This window comes from Pocillopora damicornis, chromosome 1 (assembly GCF_964200805.1).
Source record: "Pocillopora damicornis chromosome 1, jaPocDami1.2, whole genome shotgun sequence".
In the NCBI taxonomy this organism is placed as follows: domain Eukaryota; kingdom Metazoa; phylum Cnidaria; class Anthozoa; order Scleractinia; family Pocilloporidae; genus Pocillopora; species Pocillopora damicornis.
The window spans coordinates 5,376,168-5,397,195 of NC_142670.1; the positions used below are offsets into that span (position 1 = coordinate 5,376,168).

Sequence of the window (21,028 nt, forward strand, 5' to 3'; positions counted from 1 at the left end):
GTTCGTTACGCAACTTACATTTCAAAAGTGTCACCACAGATCGCACTTCGAAGCTTACTAGCCGCATATGGAACACAAATTGTAAGTACAATATTTTTCCCGTCGCTTCAACCGAAATCGACATGTGTAATAACCTTCTTTGTCATATTAATTTAATTTTTCAGTTGACTATATTACTACAAGTGCAAATAAATTCCATGTACGGTCATGTACGCAAAAATCAGTTAGTGGTGAAATCTTCAACGTAAAGTAGCCCTTCAATCACAGGAGCGAATCAATATCCAATGTCCTTTTTTCCACAGGGAGGAAACCGTAAATACCGATTACTAGAGACGTTCTTTTATTACTTTTCGGATCGATACAAATCTGTCAGAGCATTCTGAAGCTGGTTATCCTTACCTAAAATTTTCTTAATTTAAGATATACACAGATTTAAGCTAAGGAACAACACCACGATGACGAATCAGATCTCAGAGATTCCAATGCCACTTTCATGGTTATTAGGAGGCTGGACATTCAATTTCCTTGGCAGTATCACGCTGATTGTTTCATTTACTTGCGAAGCTCGCTTAACACCTGTCACTTCATCTGCAGTTGGGTTGACAGCGTTTATCCTTCTTTTGAAGCGAGATATAATCTGCATGAATAAGTTGATATCAAAACGATCTCAAGAACTGTACAACTCTATGTGCTTCGCATATATACAACCATCGAATTTAATTTCTTATTTCAAAGTGGAAGCCTTGCCAGGTAAAACTCTCAGCAAAAAACTAAAGTTTACAAAGAGACTTAAAATAACATTTGATAACATACCTCTGAATTTCTCACACAGTGAAGGAGGAATATTAAGAGGCCCTGTTAAATCGCAATTTCAGAAGTCCCATTAACGCCTTTAGTAGATTCAAAGTGCTTTCATACGAGTCCCCCCCTAACCCTAAACCTCTCAGTATTAAACGTTACTGGGCAGCAAAAATGTCCCAATCTTTACTGCTATTAATCACAAGTTCTGTACTTTGTCTTTGTATTACACTAAGTTTACCACCTGGTAAACTTGTAAGGAAGGGGTAGTACAACTTGCTGTAGAGTTTGCTTTTACGTTGGTATCGTATGACCACGGATTTCATCCCTAAAAGCTGTATTAATTTTACCTGAGTAGAGTTGAAAATTGTGAAAATGTACACGAACGCTTTATGCAGGGGCGAAAGAAGACCAAATAGCCACGTGATCCCTAGCAAAGGAATCATCACCACGCATGCCCTGACACCAAGCCTATAAAATCAGGAAAAAAAAAGAAAATCAAGATAATTTGCTTTTACCATTGTTGTGAGTTGACATTAGTCGTATAAGGCAGCAAAGTATGAGGCTAATGACTTATATGAATCTACCACTGGCGCCGCTGAAATACTTACCTTATTTGTTCGCTGACTTTGTCTTTTACATGCTGCATTATCGTCATTTCCTTGATAACTCGCACCAGTATCAATGTGTTTAACTGAAAAAAGTGATAAGAATGAAAAAAAAAACAAAAAACAAAATCTAAAAACAATCAAACTTTATAAAGGAAACAGGAGTTTGCACTTGAGCTAAGTGGTCCTATTTGCCTTAGCGGATGGTCGTCAAAATTTTAAGCCTTCCCCTTCCCCAGCACTCCGCAAGACATTTTTCAGGTGTCCTTGACCATTCGATAGTAAATATTTATACAGCTGGGAGGAGATGGCTAAAATCATTGTGAACGCAAAACGTTTCGCCCAACAAAACAACACAATAACCCGGTAGAGACTCGAACCAGGACTTTCAACCTAAAAACCTTGCACAGTAACCGCTGACGGCATCTCTCAACGATAGGGTCACCTCAAGCAAAATGTATCCTTCATATATTTCATGCTTTGTTGAAAACTATTGAACACAGTCAAAGAGGTTAAAAAGAGCGGCGGGGAAAATGCTCACGATGCAAAGAGACCTGAAAGCAAAGCGTGAAAGATGAAAATGAAAAAAAAAAAATTTAGGAATTTAACTTACCAACTCAATCAGCACAACGAATACAACAAATATCCAGATCATACCGTTAGAGGATGACATCCAGCAGCTGAATAAAAATTAATTATGCGAAACTTTGATAATTTATGAATTAATTACTTTTTTGCCCATGCATGTACGCAGTACTTTCCATGTTTGATTACAACTGAAAACAACAAAGAAATAACAAAACAACAAAAAGAAGCCAACCTTTAAACAAAAACAAAAATTTAAAACAATGCAAACAAGCAAACAAAAAAACAACAAAAAAAACAAAAAACAAAAAAAAAAAAACAGGATTCGTGACAGAAATCGCTTGACAAAAAAATCATTTATTTCTTACAATTTCTCACTGACATAGCTTTTAATCCCCGGCCCGGTTCCTGCTGCAATGCCCAGCGATATGGAAACGACGAGAGCGGGTAGACCTGTGGATTCGAAATTCGAAGGGACAACAGAGTCAACTGATGATGATGATGTCTAAGATGCTGATGGCAATCTTCATATTTTACTTTTCAAAAGATTATCAAAGAGAGAATGGGTTTTTAATTAATAGTTACGCCATGAAAATCCATGTGAAACCTTCATCTTGTCGTTGATGTTGTAAACTTTTACAACAAACAGGTAGAGATAAACTCCCTCAATCAACATCCAGCAGAAAGCGGCCATTAGGAAATATTGAACAAAAGCTGCTACTGTAACACAGGCAGACTGCATAGGAATGAAAAATTTGAGCTAAGAGTCTGTTGAAAGTCATAAAGATTTACCGAAAGAGATTCTTGTCTTCTTGTTTGATATAATATCTCACCTTGTTCTCAACAGCACCACTTCCGGCTAGGAAGAAAAGTTGACCTGCGCCAAGTGAAGCAACTAGACTCACTCGAATCTGAGTTAAGGGCCCCCTCATGTCTCTAATCAAAAGCAAATGACTGATTTTATTCTACATCAGTTCTATCCTCATTTTATACAAAGCCTGGTTATATTTTTATGATTCGACTCGGCTGCTTAAAGGAATCTTAGCTATGCACATTTAAACTGATATCATTTCTTGTTGAGTCTATATTCTCGGCTTGCTTTGGAATGCTTGCGTGTAACTGTGTCATGTACTTACGTAAGAACAGCATAACTGATGATTGTTAAAGTGATTCCAACCAGAGAAAAAGACAAGCCCACATATGTGAGAATTTCCAGCGCTTTTTCGTCCGTCTTAGAAATGAATACAAAAACAGTGATTCAATACTTGTAACGGAAGAGTGCCACACATCATATACCTGGATTAATGCAAATTTATGAAAAAGCGCCACACCAATGCTATCTATTGTTAGTGCCTTCTGAAATAAATGCATGTATGCATAGCAATATTCTTACCTTAGTTAAACCGTTATCGCTAGTTCCCTGGTCAAACTGCATAAGAACGGCAAAGTGAGTCAAATGATTGCAACTACACTCGGTGTAAGACTCGTTCTTCGATAGCAGGAGACACCCTTGTCCGGACCAGCTAGAATTACATCAGAAAACAGTTAGAAAAGCAGTCAAAAGCAGTCAGTCAATGAACATAAGAAACAAACAATAGCCAGTTTTATAGACATTAACACGCGGAAGCCTGAGAAGGAGAAAAAGAATGAGTAAGAGAAAGAAGGAGTAAGAGGTGAACACACAATGTGATGTACCAGTGCATAAAAGCAAAGTCCTTAAGCAAATTTATTATTTGAAGTGAACGATGTCATCAATTCATTCAAAGCTGTTTACCTGTTTGCCGAAGTATTCCAAAACACGCAACTTCCATCCGGCGCGTCCTGAAACCGTAAAGTACTGTTTGTATTACGTAGTGCAGCGACTTGGTGGCTAATGTGGAGATGGGAGTGCTCTCACTGGCGTTTTTTAAAACCCTTTCCCTACCCCCCCAACACTAATAATGATAATAATAGTAACGATAATAATAATAGTAATAATAATAATAATAAAAAGAATAGCGATGATGATGATGATAACATTGATAATAATGATAGTAATAATAAGAAAAAAAGACAAATCTAATCAAATCAAAACAAAACAAAAAGAAAAAAGGAAAAAAAAAACGGAATAACAAAAGTAAAGCAAAACCAAACAAACGAAATCAACAACATACACGATAACAAGCAACAAACAACAGCAACAAAATATGTAGCGAGACAAAAATGGATCAAAGGGATGCAAAAGGAAGTATAAATTTTGGCTTGAATTTTCCAGAAATATCAGCGCTGTGTACATTTCTTTATAGTGTTACGAATGCAGATGGAGCTCTCTCTTGATTAATTGTATCTTACCGCTAGGTTTTTAAATTTCAGTGTAACATTCTTTCTGAAAGTGTTGTTCCTCGGCCATATCGTTGCAGACAAGACATTACTGTTGAATAACCAAAAGACAAATAAACAAGAAAAAAAAGGAAAAAAAAAATGAAAAGAAAACCAATCAAACAAACAAACGGACCGACAAAGGACAAAAAGAGAAGTTAATAAAAAGATAGCAAAAGAGAATCAAGACGAAAGAAACAAAAACAAAGGGGAAATTCAAACTGAGGTCGAAGATGTTTCTTTTTTATCATTAACATTCCCTTCGTAGGTTATCAGCAAACCAAAATAGATTAATTTGAAATATAAGATACCAAATGCAATACTAAGTTTTAGCAAACCTGAATCTATTGAGAGGAGTAGAGTCGGTTTGTTTTTTCAGGAATACTTCATGGAGATCTTTGTAAATGACACAAAGTACCACTGATCCTAAGATGAAAATAATAGAAACAATTGTATTACTTCGAGAGTTTTTTAGAAAAAAGTACAAGTTATCACGGTTTAAAACCTTGCGTGTTTATTGGCATGTTTCATTGGTATGCCCAGCCTTGTTATGAGAGTAAAACATTTCGACCAAAGGAGAAATGAACTGAAATTGAAATAAAAGAAAACCAAAACAACCAGCTTAAGATATCAGCCATTCACCTTCAATGTCTTTAGTATTTGAAACCCAGTCCCCCTTTTAACCAAGAACACAGATAATCGCTAAAAAATAATTTAAATAATACCAGAAAAATATATAATTTTCTATGCTAAAAAAGTGAAAAAGATAGTTCTCAAACCGTTATCGAAGCCTGTAACAGGAAGGCTGACGTAGTTTTCTCCTTTATCATCCTCAAGTTGTACTCCAGTCTCATTTTCGTGGAAAATCTTCGTGACCAAAATATCTAATTGCAAAACAGCGACTTATTTAACGTGAGGGCCAAAATAAACAAGTTATCGTCCTCAAAAGTTTTAGGACTTAAAGACTGAAGAACCATCACTTAGAAGTAGTAAATGCAAGTAGTTTGCAGGGATCATCAGTCGAAGGAGCGTTCTCCATTAAATTGTCAGATAAAGTGCTGGTGATCATTTTTAAATCCATAAACATATCACTGGAATGAATTCGAATGGTTTCTTATTTTTATATTCTTAATTTATTTATTCATTTTTCCCCTGTTTATGACTTCATATGTATGACGATATTGAAGAACATATATAAAATAGAACGAATTCTTGGAATCAGAGACAACTGATGAGCCATAGGAATTCGCTGTTATAAACTGCCTTAAAAGAGGTCCAACACGTTTCAGGTGTCGCGAAAATGATTCGATGGAGGGTTGCTACAGACAAAGCTTATACCAAAAACGTCGAATAAGTAGTAGCGTTAGCAAACGTTTCTAAAATCTGCCACGAATGATGCATGTATTCATCCTAAACTCTGAATTAGAAATCAAGAGCTGACTTCCAAATCAGCTTTTAAGATCCACTTACCTGCATGTTCACTACTGATTTTCATCTTAGGTAGGGTTTGATTTAGGTGATTTTGAGCATAATTCCCAATGAACTCCTCCAAATTAGTGACAGTGAGGAAAGTGCGCTCCATCTTTTCTTGATTTACTTCATTTCCAGAAGAGCCATTCAATTCCTTTAGGATGGTTTCAACAAGTTTCTTGTTTGAAAACTGAGAAGGCGAAAAAAAGTCTCAATAAGGTAACATTGGTTGGTTTAGATATATCCCTCCAAATTAGTGACAGTGAGGAAAGTGCGCTCCATCTTTTCTTGATTTATATCATTTCCAGAAGAGCCAATCAATTCCTTTAGGATGGTGTCAACAAGTTTCTTGTTTGAAAACTGAGAAGGCGAAAAAAGTCTCAATAAGGTAATATTGGTTGGTTTAGATATATCCTTCAGTAGCCTAACTGTTAAAGGAATTGATAAACTCTAGGCGACACAGTCTGTGGAAAAGCTTTCTTTAACCAAGGCACCAGCAATAGTTTTAATTTCCTGACGTCGAAGTCTTTTATTTACACGTTATTGCCGTGGTTTCTAAGCAAAGTATTACGAACATAATGCATTAAGAATGGAATAACCGATTAAAAGATTATGAATAGGAAATACGAATAACTGGAAAACGTACTCGCCACGGCATTTATTTCTACTAGAGCTCACTCCTCTTATTTGCTTGAAAGTCGAACTTGTATTGATGCCTGCGCCGACTGGGGCTAAGAGTGGGATTGGTTTCTACACTCTCTAAAGGGTGAAATTAAAGTAACAACAACAACAACAATGTTACAAGAAAATCAAATACACGTACTTCGCTTGATGGTGTTATCTTAATGGCAGGAAAATTCAGTTTCCAGCACTGTTTCACTTTGATTCTGCCCAAATACGACGAGTCTGTTGTATTTGTCAATATAATAGAAATCCGTTTGCGAGGTTTTCCATTTTTCCTGCACCTCCACATTCTAACACAGTCTTCTTTCCAAAAAGGCAACTGACTGAAACAGGAAGTCAACTGCTCACACCAAGAGCGACAACAGGTTTTGTCAATGGATGTAGGTGTTTTATTGCCACATTTCATCCTATGCCATTGCTGAGACATTTTTCTAACATACTGCTGACAGACTGAACGGTTCAGCTCTGAGGGTCCGAGTGTATCATTAGGGCGGGAGCAATGCCCATCTGTGTTAGATACGAAAACATTAAATGGAGACATTTTTAAATGTCAATGCTGTTCCTCGTTCGTTCACATACTTTTTATATTTTTGTTAAATTAGTATTTTTCCGTGAGTAAATTTACTTGATTGAACTTTCTTTTCACTTGATTTTTTTTTCCTTTTACTACTCGAATTCCACCCCAGCTAGAGATAACTAGGGTTTTCAGAACCCTCAGCTTTTTCTGAATTTTCTCTGAATTGTGTAAGATGGGCCTGCTTTGAGTTTGATGCCACTTTTTAAAGTTTATTGACCGAAACCTCCCTTTGTTTACTTGTCCCCCCTATTTTGTAGGAATAATTACCAGCAATGACAAATCAGTGATCTTTCGGACTAGGTCACATTTTATGATTTATCTGGCAAGATATAATATAGTGTATAACCTCTGACGACAGAGGATAATAAGTTGAACAATGTTGAACCTTAATGATAATTTTCTAATTTTCTTTTTCTTTTTTTTTTAAGCAAAACAATACATACCTCGTGCTGAAGTTGGCACAGTCGTAGCACCTGAAATAAAGACAAAGCCAAAAGAAATGATTGAGGGGTGGAGACGGGAGGGGGTCAGGGGAATCAATAGAAAAACAAGTACTTAGATAGTAAGATACCAGAAGGAGACGTAAGACTACCTAGTCAACCATATAGGGGCAACTGCTGATAAAATCGTTCGCATTTCACTCAACGCCTTGCAAGTGTCGTGCTTTACCAGTCGTAGAGGGAGGATTTGTAGAGGGAGGAGCGTTACGCACCTTAAAAACAAATCTGATACCCTTCACTTGTGGTGGAAACGTACAGAGTTTCAAAATATGCTTAAAGAAGGGAATGGAAGATATTTGTCGCCAATGTGGAGAAAATGACACATTAAAAACCAACGCACTTAATCACATTGGAAAGGAAAGTCGTTAAAACATATCCTGGTCGGAGCTACCCTGAGGGCAGAAGTTTAAAATGGCTTGCAAATGGCAGTAGTAATACTTTTTTGACTCGTCATTTGCTTCTTGTGTCCCGCACCTCGCGCGGAGTTTGTCGACGCTTTGATGCAATAAAATCTCTACAAATTGGCTCTTATTTGAACCTTTTAGCCAAGTCTTCCCGCCATTCCACAGGTAGAATGTGGTCTTTGAAGTAAAATCCATTTCGTTCTCTCTGTGGCTTTAAGCCTTTCAAGTGAAGGAACGCGAGAAGCCATCGACGGTTCCAGATACAAGAAGTTTCCTCGAGGAAATTGCGAGAAACTAAAATATGTGTCTAGAATAAACAACTCATAATTTCAGAAGACTGCCACAACCATCTAAGACCTTAATATATCTAAATCGCTCTGATGCGGTTGGATGATAGACCACAATTAAAATTTCACGAGTTTAGATAGCATAGAAAATAGCAGAATAAGCGCGCAATGTTTGTGGTCGAAGGATCCTTTAAAACGAACATGAAGTGAGAGATTAACTAGTAAAAGGAATTGTGCCGAGTTTGAATCCTCATGTCAAAATAAAAAAAATTGGAAATATTTAAATTTTTTAATTATTATTATTATTATTTATTTTTTGTATATTAAACAAAGCATTTATAGCAAGGGACGCAAGGTGGAATTTTTAGAGATTGCCTCTAACTAGATAACTAAAAGAAAATTTAACGGTATCGTAAGCTTTACCCAGTGAAGCATGAGACCCTGAAGAGGCCTTGATGACTTATAGGGCCCTGTGATGCCTATTTTTCCGTCAGAATTCAGTGTTCCTGTTATGTAAACTATACCGGGACATCGGTAAAGTTTTTCTTGAGAGTCGAATTGCCCAGAAAAAAAAAAAAACAAAACAAACAAAAAAAACCTAGCACAATTCTCGTAACTTATTACTATAATGACTCATATATTTGAAACATTTCAGATCGATTTCTGTTTTCTGGTCTAATTATTGCTTGAAAGGCTTCCGTCGTAAGAGAGTGCTTAAATCAATAGAACGGTCTAGAAAGTACATCTGCTTAAATAGAGAAAGCCGTTCCATTGTCACCTCGCTCTAACGAACGACTACGTTTACTGCAAGAAAGGAAATGAATATAAGACGGTCGTGCTCAATGTCCACGTGGAAAATAAAAATAAGTCAGAGAAAATCAAAAACGTTTGGGAAAGAATTTTAGGAAAGGGGGTATCTCTTGTGTTCCGGTTTCGCCACCTAAATTACATCGTGTTTGTCTTTCGATTTAGCTATAGCTATGATATGACAAAGGGAACAATCTGGAGAAATTAAAAAAAAAAGCTCTCGGCTTTCAAAATTGTTTTCATCTCCTCCTTTTTCTTTTTTCGTACCAGACTTCACGTCGATCAATTGCATCAAAAAATTTGGGAAACATACTGTGATGGTATATCAGGAAGAAAACATAACAGGAAGCTAGTTAAACTGCTTGACTACAGCGAATTGGTTTCATATAAGTACTTACCAAAAATGATTAAGATTCCATGCAAAAGCATTTCGTCGAAAGGTTTCGTCCAGAAGAGGGGGTTCTTCTTTAACATTCAAGGATCCAAATTATCGATGAGAATATTGAGAGCGGCGAATTTGCCTCGCGAAGAGCACTTATTCAGACTGCTTTACTTAGGGCCCTACACAGCGATGTTAAAACGATTTGGTGAAAATTTCACTTAGTGCAGAGTGAGACTACAAACGATTTGAGTGCGAATCCTTTCCCCTCATGGCCTAATAGGAATTAACTTTTCAGCTCGTAGATTCATAATAACATCTCTACTGTCACATTGTCATAATTACAGACAAAAACAGGTGGATGATTATGATTATGGATAGACTAATATCGCCCCGTACACTAATAATGAAATAGTTTTAAAAAGATATGGTTTTCCATAATATGGCATTTAATTTAGATTCAGTGTTATTTTCAGTTTTCTCATGCAAATCAAACTGGAACTTGTTCTTGTGACTATCGGGTATCCGGCGATAAATCAAACAGAATACAATACAGACGCGGTGAAGAAAAGATACCTAATATTCTAATTCTACCATTCTGTGTTTTGTTTTCAGTTGAAAGCTGTCAGGGTCTTTATGTCAATGACCTGAGGCAGTATGATTGAAATAGTAATTAAAATGCTAAATGCTTGTCACGCAAACACATAATGTTTTTTTGGAAGATTAATTTACTTGCCGTTATCAGCTTATGTTCAGCGGAAGCAAAATGTGTAGTACAGTAGATAATTGGTATTGCTTTATCAGTCTCTCGAGTGGAAAAGTATTGGGTTCTTTGAATGTCTTTCGTCCAAATTTCTTTCGTTTTTGTTTTATTAAAAGGTGATAACAAGAGACAGACAGTCCAAAATGCACGAAAAAAAAAAAAAAGAAGGAAACAAAATGGGTTGGAGCTAAACTGCTTTAGGCAGCCAGGCTACGCCAAGTCCTTAAATGGCCCAGGCATGCGTATGCCACGGGAAGTCTTAACACTCTGTCCTTTATCCTATCCCTGTAGTGCTTTGCAGAGCGAAGGCAGTACAGTAACCCCTAAGGCGATGTTAAGAGACTATATCGACCAAATTACAAAGCCTCAACTTTGCTTGGTTTTTTAAGGGGGGGGGGATGCCAAAAGTGTTTTTTTTTTCTTTTTTCTTTTTACACAGATCTACGCTGTAAAGAGACATGCTAAGATTAATATGGTCTCAATCTCCACTGAGAGCTTTAATTACAAGCTTTAAATGTTGGCCGTTTCCATCTTTTTAAAAGCAGATGCAAATGTCATACCATGGATTCATCAATTAAATTAACTTTCTAAGAACATGAAATGCTTTACGTTTGGTAATCATGAGTTAGCAGAAATTAATTCAAAATGCATATGCATCTACAAATAGCAGATCAAAACCTCAACGTTCAATAGTTTCTTGTATAGAAACCGGGCTCTGGTCTCAAATCACAGACAATGCACTAACAAACCAACTTAAGGTTTAGTATTAGCAGCTGAAAAAACTTGAAACAAATTAGGACTCTCGTCACTAGAGAGAGCGACTTACTTACTTCCCTGACTATCGTTTTGTTTTGTTTTGGTTTTTTTTTTTTTTTTCGTGGCCTTTATGTCAGAGTTCTATTCTGATATTATATTAAATAATTAGCTGACGGATTCCTTACTTACAATACCTTGCTTGTATATACCGCACTACGAAGTTATAGTTGTTATGTACAATGTAACATATCGGCAACTACATAGAGGTTTTGTTCGAGACTCTTTTAGTTTTTTCGCCGTCACTCAGTGGGTGAACCTTTATTTTTCTCGGCGCAGCAATGGCTGTGGAATCCTCATTTACTTCTGAGGGCATTACGGATGTTCGTTTAGTGCTAGTTCCAACATCCATTGCTGGAAAGATGGCCTGAATCCTTCTTCTCAAACGAGCTCTTACCTGTAAATTGCAAGTTAAATTAGCCAAATTTTTGCATTCAAGGAGTTTGTAAGTCGTACTCTTTTTTCCTTGACTTTATGATGTACAGGCTTTCAACAACAGCCAATTCTCACAAGTCACAACTAAATTAGACGTCATTCAGCCACCTGGAGTTAATCTGCACGTGTATCGACATAAAATGTAAAAAATGTCGTATAATTTCTTTTTATTTTCTATCTCTAGGAAATATAATCAACATTAAATTTATATTCTGACTCTTGATCTGGAATCCATGTCCTTTCTTCTTTCTTCCCCCACCCTCATCCTCAGCCACGAAAATTTGTTTAACAGCGGAGCTCCTGCGCACTTGTGGAGCTCCATACCCTAGAGAACATGTGAGTACAATGATAATTTTGGTCCTATAGTTCTTCCGTTTGTCCTGTTGCTTTTGCTTTCCAGTTAGTCTGTTTTTATGCACGAGCCCTTTGAACTAGGGCTTAATTTCTTTGAAATGACATTTAAATTAAATAGAACTTCCTAGTCTCCACTGTAATTTCAAAAACCGATGTAAGGCCGGACCTTGTGATGCAATTTTAAGCGATAAATCACTGACCTCGCTGTTCCTCACGCAGTGAAGAAGAAAGATCACGAAACCCTGTTGAATTAATGGGATGTGAGAAGTTTTTTTTTTTTAAATCATGACGATGATGATTTGATTATGATTTTCACGAGATTTACACAGTTTTTAAACCATTGAGTTGGCAAAGTAATGAGTTCAACATAACACCATCCCAAGGTTCCCGGGACTGTGCATCTGACAGAATATAACGTCTTTTGATCTCCACAGACATTTATCTACATCTCACCTGTGAAGAGTTGAGAATCGTGAAGATGTAGGCGAAAGCTTTGTGTAAGGGTGCCAATAACCCAAATAACCACGAGATTCCCAGCAGAGGAATCATAACTATGCATGCCTTCACACCAAGTCTGGATAAAACAAAACAAATAAAAAACAACAACAATAACAAAAAAAGAGCAAAATAAGGGACTTTTGATGATGTGATTTGTGATGAAAAAGCTCTATTAGGTAGAAATTCTATCAAGATGGTTTCTCATTGTTCCTTTTCGGACTTCGGACTCTTACTCGGTAGATTTTTGAAAAGGTTGGATCCCAGATTGTTGTTTTCTAGAGAAGGAGCTGATTCCAAGACCCAACATTCCGGAAGCCGGATTTCCTTCTATGGAGAAGACCATACCTTATTTGTTCGCTACGTTTGTCCTTCTCTTGTTGCATAGTCACCATCTCCTTGATAACCCGCCCGAGGATCAGAATGTTAAACTTAAAGAAGAAAATAGACCCATGTGAACCCCTTGAAAGTTTTTCTTAGTTTCGATAATGATTATCCTGGTTATTTTCACTTACAAATTCAATCAGCACGACAAATACTATAAATATCCAGATCAGACCATTGGCAGAAGACATCCAGCAGCTTTAATGAAAACACAAAACAAAACAAAAACAGGTTAAGCTATAAATAGATGATGTGATTGTAAATGATTACTTGAAATACCAATATGGACTTTCCACACATTGAATGCCTTTTCTACAGAATATAGACTGATGGAATCCATAATTACAACCTAAACAATCCGATTCAAAACCGATCTTAAGGCTCAGAACTTTTGTCTTCCATCTTAAAACACAATAACAATAAGCCGGTACATAAAAAAAAAAAAACGAAAAAGGATCATTTTTTTTTAATTATACGTGCATTTTTTTCAGCTGTAACAAGTTCGTTGTTCGTTTTCTAAAATACTTGTGTTACATCAGTTCCTGGAAACTTGAGTGTGATGACATTAGATCAGTACAATGAAACTCTCCTAACTATTTATTAGCCAAAAAACTTCCGATCCCATCTTTTCCAGCTGCAATACTCAGTGATATGGCAACGACGAGCGCGGGAAGGCCTACAGAATTGAAACAAAAATCAGATTTGAAACTTATTCTCACCTGTCAAGGGCATAATTTACCTTTCCACATTAGATATTTACCTTTTGAACCCCCTAGTCAGAGCTATATAGGAATGTACTGCGCAATATAAGTGATAGAGTATGTTCCTTGCAGCGTATTCTTGAATTCGAAGGAACTGTTTCTAAAATTAGTTGGACTTCTGGGACATAGGTTACTAGATCAACATAAAAGTATGGTAATAAAAGTGTTTAAATATTTTAATAGCCATAGAGTACCTTACCCCATGAAATTCCATGGCACATTCTTAACTTGTTGCCAACGTTGTAGACCTTTACAATAAACAGGTAGAGGTAGATTCCCTCGACCAGCATCCAGCAGAAGGCGGCCATCAAAAAGTACTGCATAAGGGCCGCCACTGTAACGCAACTTCCCTGGAGAAAATAGAAAACGAAAACGGATTTTTGCAATCTGCCTGAATGATATATACAATGACACATGATTGATTTGCTTCGTAAATATTGATAATGCTGTCGTCCTGACTCTTTTTGGAGACTGACCGATCGAAAAGAAAGATTTAGAGGAAGCACAGCTCATAATAAACCCCGTTTTTAACTGAAGTACAAGAAAACTAATTTTCGACAAAAGTAAAAATGTAAAAAAAAGAAAAAAAACCGAAATATTTAAAACTGCCCAGTTTTGGACTGTAAAAACTTCAATTTCCACGGAATTCTTGCCTTGTTCCCAGTCGCTCTAATCCCGGCAAGAAACATGATTTGTCCTGCTCCAAGAGAAGCGACGAGACTCACTCGAATCTGGGATAAAGGTCGTCTCATGTCTCTGGCACGCAAAGAAAACCGAGAAAAAAAAATAGACCAGAGAAGAAAAGAAAAAAAACATTAAAAAGAAATAAAAGAGACATTCGTTATTTACGATGTAGGTGATTGTTTTTTCCCTTTATTTTATAAATATAACTCTTTCTTTCTTTTTAAGAAGCTAGGGCTAGGATATTGTTAGTGATACGGGTTCCCCCCCCCCTTTTTTTTTTTCGTATCATTATTTTTTTTTTCGAGGAATACAGTAGATGGCTCCAGGTCTTCTCGTCATCATGAAACTCAAAGAAATGAGGAAACAAGGAGCAAAGGACGGTTAGTACGGTCTGAGTATCACTCGTGTCTGTCCTTTGACAGAACCCAGCATACTTGGAAACATTTTTGCGATCAATTGTCCACTTTTTTGACTAACACAAATTTCTAATTTCTAACTACTTAACTCACGTGAGAGTAACATAGCTGATTATCGTCAATGAGATCCCAATTACAGAGAGGGTCAGCCCGATGTATGTGAGAATTTCCAAGTTCTTTTCATCATTCTTTATGGGTGAAAATATAAATGAAAACAATACTTTAAAAGACTTACAAATCTTAATACATCGACTTAACCAAGTTTTATTCTACCTTAAGAACTAAAATGTTAAATCAATAGGTATCTGTTTGAATGTACCAGCAAATACTATCGTACAGGGGAGTTGCAGGCGTTGTGGTGACACTTACCGCCGATATATCGGCAGTCTCTGTTCCAGAAGATGTGTCCAGAAGAACAGCAAAATGAGTCAAATGATTGCAGGTGCACTCTGTTTGGTATGCATCAGTAGATTTGACATAGCACCCTTCTCCTGACCAGCCAATGGAACTGAAACGTAAGATAGATAATTTATCGATCTAATGAGATTTTAGTGCACAAGACATGCGAACGGAACCCCATATCTTTTAATGAATGTAACTTATCAAAGTGTGAAAATCCGTTTGTTAGACGATGATTCCTGTGAGAACTTGCATGTATTCACTAGTTCTCAAAATTTTGCCCTTCACGCATGGAGAGCTTTACGTGAAAAAAATTTGAACAAATGGCAACACAATTTAGCTAAATGGATAATTTTCGCGACTTGACTTAATTTAGATATAAGTGTCCGCATCAACCTGAGACGACGCCGGTAAGCATGAATCGTACATTATTCCCACTTAATTAGCCCAACGCTAGCCTCATGATTAGAGTTGAGTAGAAAAAAAGAAAAAAAAAAAGAAAAAAAAAAGAGGGACATTCGAATGATATTTACCTATCATCCAACATGTTCCAGAACATACACTTTTTGTTGTTATTTGAATTCTAAAATAATGAAACAATAATAAATTAAACAATGAAACACAATTTGCACCATAAATCGAAATCTAGCGAAATTAGAATTCGTAAACAATACATCCATACTGAAAATAGGCGAATTTCATTTCAGATTGCTCAACCAGAAATGACAGGGTATAACAAAATCGGCAGGAAAGAACAGCGTAAGTCTCGTTACCTTAATGTTTTTGAACGTCAAAGTTATATTTTCCTGAAGTTTCTTGGGTGGAGGAGTTATTGTGGCAGCCATAATAATGGAGGTGACTTCCCTATTTCAGAGCGATGAAAGTAAGAATCACTAAACTTCAAATGCACCGTTTCAAGTATACAGAAGAGAAATAGATATAAATTGTCTAACGTAAAAAACTCTTCAGTTTCTAGTCTGAAGAAAATTTATCAGTCTTTGTGCATACAAAGATGGAAAATAAACGTATAGTTATAATTGCCGGGTGACCTGGAATTGTTCAGAGTACTGTTCTCTGTCTGGTTAGTGATGAATAATTGATGGAGGTCTTTGTATATCATTCCAAGTACTACTGAACCTGAGAAAACGATAAAGATGAAATGATTTCGTGAATTTCGCTATATCTACTAACAAAATTAAAATGAAAACATAGCTAAATACATCTACAAGTAAATAATATTGGAACACGAAATATTTAAATAAAGTTTTTTAACCATTGTCCAAGTTTCCCGATGGAATGCTCAGGAAATTTTCCCCGTTAGGTTCTTCCAGACGAAAGTGGTGGCTTTCATTTTGGTAGAAAGTTTTCCTGACCAGAACATCTAACGGAAAGGTGTAAAAATGATATCAATAATAACAATTAGTAATATCAACAATAAAAATGATCAGTTTGACTTGATAGGGGAAAAAGGTTACCTAAGCCTTTTAAGAGAAAACAAAATTATCAGGTTTTAATCGAAACAGATAGAACAGTAAGAACTAGTTTATTCATGCTTAGTATAATTATGTTGTCCTTAAATGTTATTGCGAGGCTATTTCATGTAATGGACATCTCTTCATGGCCTGCCCTTGAATCGGAACGACAGTGACGTTCAACATACTTATTATATTAAAAAAAATGCCTTACCTGCATAAATGCTGCTCATATTAAATTCGCTTGTTGTGTGATTGAATTTGAGTTGTGCAGTTTCCAGCAAGGATGTTTCCAACGTGGTCAATTCAAAAAACATTTCCTCTATCTTTTCCTTCTTATCTTCACTTTTGTTGCGTATCTCATCGGAATAATACTCAGTGACGGACTTCAAAGAGCTGAGCAAGTACTAAAAAAACAGTAAAATGGTTTAATTTTAAAAAGGGCAACGGACTTCAAAGAGCTGAGCAAATCCTCAAAAAACGGTAAAATGGTTTAATTTTAAAAAGGGAATTATAAACCTTATCACACAAAAGTTCGCATCTAGTTTAAGTTTCGTGTTGAAAAACAAAACAAACGGAATTGTGAGAAATATAGCCAAACTGGCATAACTGTTAAAATTCATACAAATCAAGCCGGTGCCAGAGCGAAAGCGATCATGCTGAGGTCCATCGCGGCTAGATCGTCAAGGCAGTCTCCGGTCATCGCAGTGAAGCAAGCATCAGAAATTACATCAGCCGCCTAAATTATTCCAGGTTGTGATCTATTGCAGAACTTTGATATTTTATGAATTTTGATGGTTTGACATTTATGACACCTTGTCCAACCAATCAGACTGTTTGAACCTTTCTGACAAGGATTCTGATTGGCTTATTGTAGCAAGTATATTGGAGGGAGGAAGGGGGGGGGGGGGAGAGGGGGATAGGAGATCACTTCTCGTGCCTTACTGCTTCCTGCATGCGTTACAACAGAAAAGAGCAAACTCATGGCTTCTCTATTTGTAAATAGATCCCATGATGTTTTTTTATCATCCATCATATCTATTACGGTCTGCGTGTGCGTTAATATCAACATTCGCATTGCCTCTGTGTTATAAACACAGCAACGTCCTTTTCATGTCAATTGTGGGGATGCAGACAGTTCTGCATAAAGGAGTTTCACGATGAAAAGTGACGTAATCTGTGCAGGCATATCAAGAAGCGAGAACTAAATTCTTACCCGAAAAATTAAAAGCGATATACATGTTTTTTCAAAAACATAAATAGAGTACCTCTTTGCGTAAGTTTTCACCTTCTTGCAGATCACCTATGTAGAAAGGACGTATATGTAGCACTCATCATAATCCCGAAAAATGGTTTAGTAATTTGAATAAACAAGGGGGGAATAAAAAAATAATAATAAATTAATTAAAAGGTAAACTGATGATTAAGGAAAACACGAGATTGATAGATGACTGACTGGGATCGAAAAAGCGAAGGAGCGATCGAGAGATCGGACGGCCGGATGGATTTATCAATAAACAAATTAATGAAATTCTTAATGAGGAATGATCTCATGTTTAAAACAAAAGGAACCTTATACATACCATTTTCTTGCGATGCGCTATCAGATAACTTGTAAACTTGATAACGACCCTTCCATCCACAAAATTTCACGCCAATGTTATATGATGACTGGTTTCCTCTGGCATTCACCTTGATCTTTGTCCGGCGATGTCCCCTATACAGTTTTTTAAACTTTTGTGCGCATTTTTTCCGCCACTCAAAGGATTGCTGGAGACAATCACCGAAGGTTTCGCACCACTCAGTACAATTCCCTCTGCGGCATTTGATTTTTAACGGAGGCTCCTTAGTTATGTCATCAACCCGCGGACAGTTGTCTTTTATCCTCGGAAGTTTCATTTCTGCGTGTTTTCTGGAGCACTGGTTACTATGACCTGAAAAACAAACATGGATTAAATTTGAGAGAAAATACCTGACTGTACCTAACTCTCAATGACGACTTAAACATTTCTTTTTCAGCTTAAATTTCCTGTTAGATTATTACTAGAGAGCAGAACATTCGTTGGTGACTGTCACAATTTCCATTATTCATTTCAGTTACTTGCTCGATAAAGACGATGCGATAGTCACTAAAAAGAGCACAGAAATACATATCCATGCGATAGCCTGTTTCAAGTATCGTTGGGCATACCCTTTGGTATCCTTGGGTTCAGTGCGTAAATTTCAACGGAAATTATACAAAGTTGTTTGCAAGCTAGTCTGATGCAAACCGGAGAAAAAAACAAAAACAAAAAAAAAATGGTAATGATGAGTGGAGTCCAATTCGTTCTGTAATCATACAACTGATTAAGAAGATCGGACGACCACGAAGCGGGAGTCCGATTTGTTAATTACGAGTATGATTGCAGACAGAATTGGACGACACAAAGTCCTGTTACCAATTAATCAAAACTATAAAAAATTGTTCGAGAAAGAAACTAGACATCGGATATACGTTTTTATATTAGAAAAAAAAAACAACAAAAGAAAAAAAAACATTAGTTAACTCGGGGAAATGCGAGACAATAGCGCGCGGATATGACGCGTTCTGTCCACTTACACAGGCATGACGCGTAAACCGTCCTATTACACCGTCCAATTACAAGCATGACGCGTACACTGTCCTATTAGTGCTCAAATCGGGCTCATGATAACCAATCACGTTCGAGAATTTTGTTATAGTTTTGATTAAATTGTAAATAGACCTTAATAGCTTCTAGACCAAGGAAATTCACTCTTTTGCTTTTGAAAATTATGACTAAATATGGAAGTGAACAAGATAAAATTGAAAGTAAGAGTACTTTGGAGAATTACCACATGACCTACCTTGGGAAAATTTAATTTAGGAGGTCTCCTATTCCAAGTTTGTTTTATATATATATATAAATAGAGCCTCGTGTTACATGGAGAGCGTCAGGAAGTCTCCCGTTGTCGAACATTGTTAGCTTAGGATATCAATTTTACCACAAATGACGTCTCAGTGCTTGGCGAATTGGAATTTGTTTGTTTCAATTGCATTTGTGTGGGTTCCGTTCCGAACTGGACAAAACGGGAATTATTTTCGGATTCCTAAGGAAGAGTTCTTTCACTAGAATTAAAATTTTCTATACCGTACTTTTCCTTTAAAGAGCGTCTAATAGAGCTTTAAAGGGCTCCGTCGAAAAACAAGCGAAATTGAAAGTACAACATAGAACCAATAGCCCACTTAACATATCGACTTTTTTAAAAGTTTACATATATAAAGGTTACCATTTTACTTTTTCGTACTCACCAACCATTAGTGCAAGAAAAACCGTTATCCGGATCATTTTGACTAGAGTTCCCTTTCTAACTTTCAGATATGAATTCGGCATTGTTGAGATCACCGTCTCGTGAAATAGTGATGAAGGTATTAATTTTTTTTTTCAATGGCTATTGGTAGACGTTAGACACAGAGATACCTTCGACCTTGAGCGAACAAGGAATAGAGCAGAGACCAAACTAGGTGTGAGTTTCCAACACATTATTCCTTAGGTTTGTTGGCTCTAAATTGACTAGCTGGGTCCGTATTTACTTTATAAATTGAGACAATAGCAAGACATGACAAGAATAATTATTTCTCATACCCAAAAGTGTCATGGAAAATAGCAGGTGGACGTTTTTTTTTCATTGTGTTCGTTGTAGAGGAAACGAAAATTTTCTCACCCTAGCTACTTTTTTCCAATAAAATTCCTCACCAACAAAATAGTTTTCAAACTTGCTATTTTCTTAATATGAAATAGCAAATGACAAGTCAATGAGTCGCACTACTGTTTTTTTCCGTTATTTTTTAAAATTCTAATTGACCCATAGTTTAGGCGCAGACTGGCGTATTTGTGTTAACAAAATCGCAAATGAGAGATGTGTAATGAATGAGGATTAAAACAAAACAAAGAGTGTTCAACTCAATAGGTGTCCTTATTGAAAACTGGGCTGAATTTCCTAGTTTGCATGACAAACTGTCATGAGGTTGAGCACATTTTTGGATGAATATTTTATCATTTCTACCAGGGGAAATTCTCTTATCACAATATATTTCCCTTCTTTTTGTACCCCTAAATGAAAGACCAAAAAAATTATATTTTTCCTTTGACAATTTGAAACGTAAAAACCTTTTTTAAGATTTACTCCTCAAACTATTTAATTGGCGTTATTACGAATATAGACATTTTTAAAGACCACAAATTAACTAAGTTGACAGCAGATAGCAATTGAAGGATATAAAATACGGATTTTAAATCTTATTCTATTGGTATTAGAAGGAAATAAAATATTTCATTTTAATGTCGGCAAAACGAGAATTATCAGGTCAAGGATATAGAGGAAAAGGAGAAAACGAAAAATTAAGACGGACTCAAGGATGTGATAATCATTGCTATTTCTTTTCCTAACGTCATCAAACGTCTGCGAGGCCTTCAATTATAAACCTACTAATGAACAATTCTCGCATATTTTAGCATTTAAGTAAATTCTTATTTCTTCTTTCGCTCACAACTCTACTTTTAGCTTTAGTTTTCTCGAAATATTGCTTATTCAGA

General features: G+C 36.3%; 2 protein-coding genes across 2 annotated transcripts; both read right to left on the minus strand.

Moving 5' to 3' along the window:
• Positions 1–319: 319 nt before the first annotated feature.
• On the minus strand, positions 320–9,892 carry LOC149051529 (adhesion G protein-coupled receptor D1-like). The gene is made up of 18 exons (XM_089186711.1): positions 9,477–9,892; positions 7,524–7,553; positions 6,643–7,010; positions 5,820–6,009; positions 5,129–5,233; positions 4,688–4,775; positions 4,323–4,401; positions 3,766–3,812; positions 3,385–3,514; positions 3,128–3,222; positions 2,825–2,927; positions 2,577–2,727; positions 2,360–2,444; positions 2,020–2,086; positions 1,410–1,492; positions 1,149–1,269; positions 814–855; positions 320–637 (listed from the first exon to the last, which is right to left on the minus strand). Exons 1-18 carry the CDS (start codon positions 9,550–9,552, stop codon positions 464–466), a joined length of 2,034 nt encoding a protein of 677 aa, XP_089042837.1. The 5' UTR covers positions 9,553–9,892; the 3' UTR covers positions 320–463.
• Positions 9,893–10,691: 799 nt separating this feature from the next.
• On the minus strand, positions 10,692–20,046 carry LOC149051530 (adhesion G protein-coupled receptor D1-like). Its single transcript, XM_089186626.1, has 18 exons — positions 19,744–20,046; positions 18,017–18,367; positions 17,702–17,736; positions 16,648–16,840; positions 16,235–16,342; positions 16,011–16,098; positions 15,735–15,825; positions 15,495–15,544; positions 14,932–15,070; positions 14,656–14,750; positions 14,116–14,218; positions 13,662–13,812; positions 13,296–13,377; positions 12,833–12,899; positions 12,666–12,748; positions 12,276–12,396; positions 12,023–12,064; positions 10,692–11,430 (listed from the first exon to the last, which is right to left on the minus strand). Exons 1-18 carry the CDS (start codon positions 19,823–19,825, stop codon positions 11,233–11,235), a joined length of 2,079 nt encoding a protein of 692 aa, XP_089042752.1. The 5' UTR covers positions 19,826–20,046; the 3' UTR covers positions 10,692–11,232.
• Between the last annotated feature and the right edge of the window lie 982 nt (positions 20,047–21,028).

Coding starts and splice junctions, on each gene's coding strand:
- LOC149051530 (XM_089186626.1), bottom strand. CDS start 19,825: ATGCCGAATTCATATCTGAAAGTTAGAAAGGGAACTCTAGTCAAAATG. Junction 16,343..16,647: donor TATGAGCAGCATTTATGCAG/GTAAGGCATTTT, acceptor CCTTTCCGTTAG/ATGTTCTGGTCAGGAAAACT. Junction 15,071..15,494: donor TGGAACATGTTGGATGATAG/GTAAATATCATT, acceptor CTTACGTTTCAG/TTCCATTGGCTGGTCAGGAG.
- LOC149051529 (XM_089186711.1), bottom strand. CDS start 9,552: ATGTTAAAGAAGAACCCCCTCTTCTGGACGAAACCTTTCGACGAAATG. Junction 7,011..7,523: donor TGTGCCAACTTCAGCACGAG/GTATGTATTGTT, acceptor TATCTAACACAG/ATGGGCATTGCTCCCGCCCT. Junction 638..813: donor ACTGTGTGAGAAATTCAGAG/GTATGTTATCAA, acceptor TTATTCATGCAG/ATTATATCTCGCTTCAAAAG.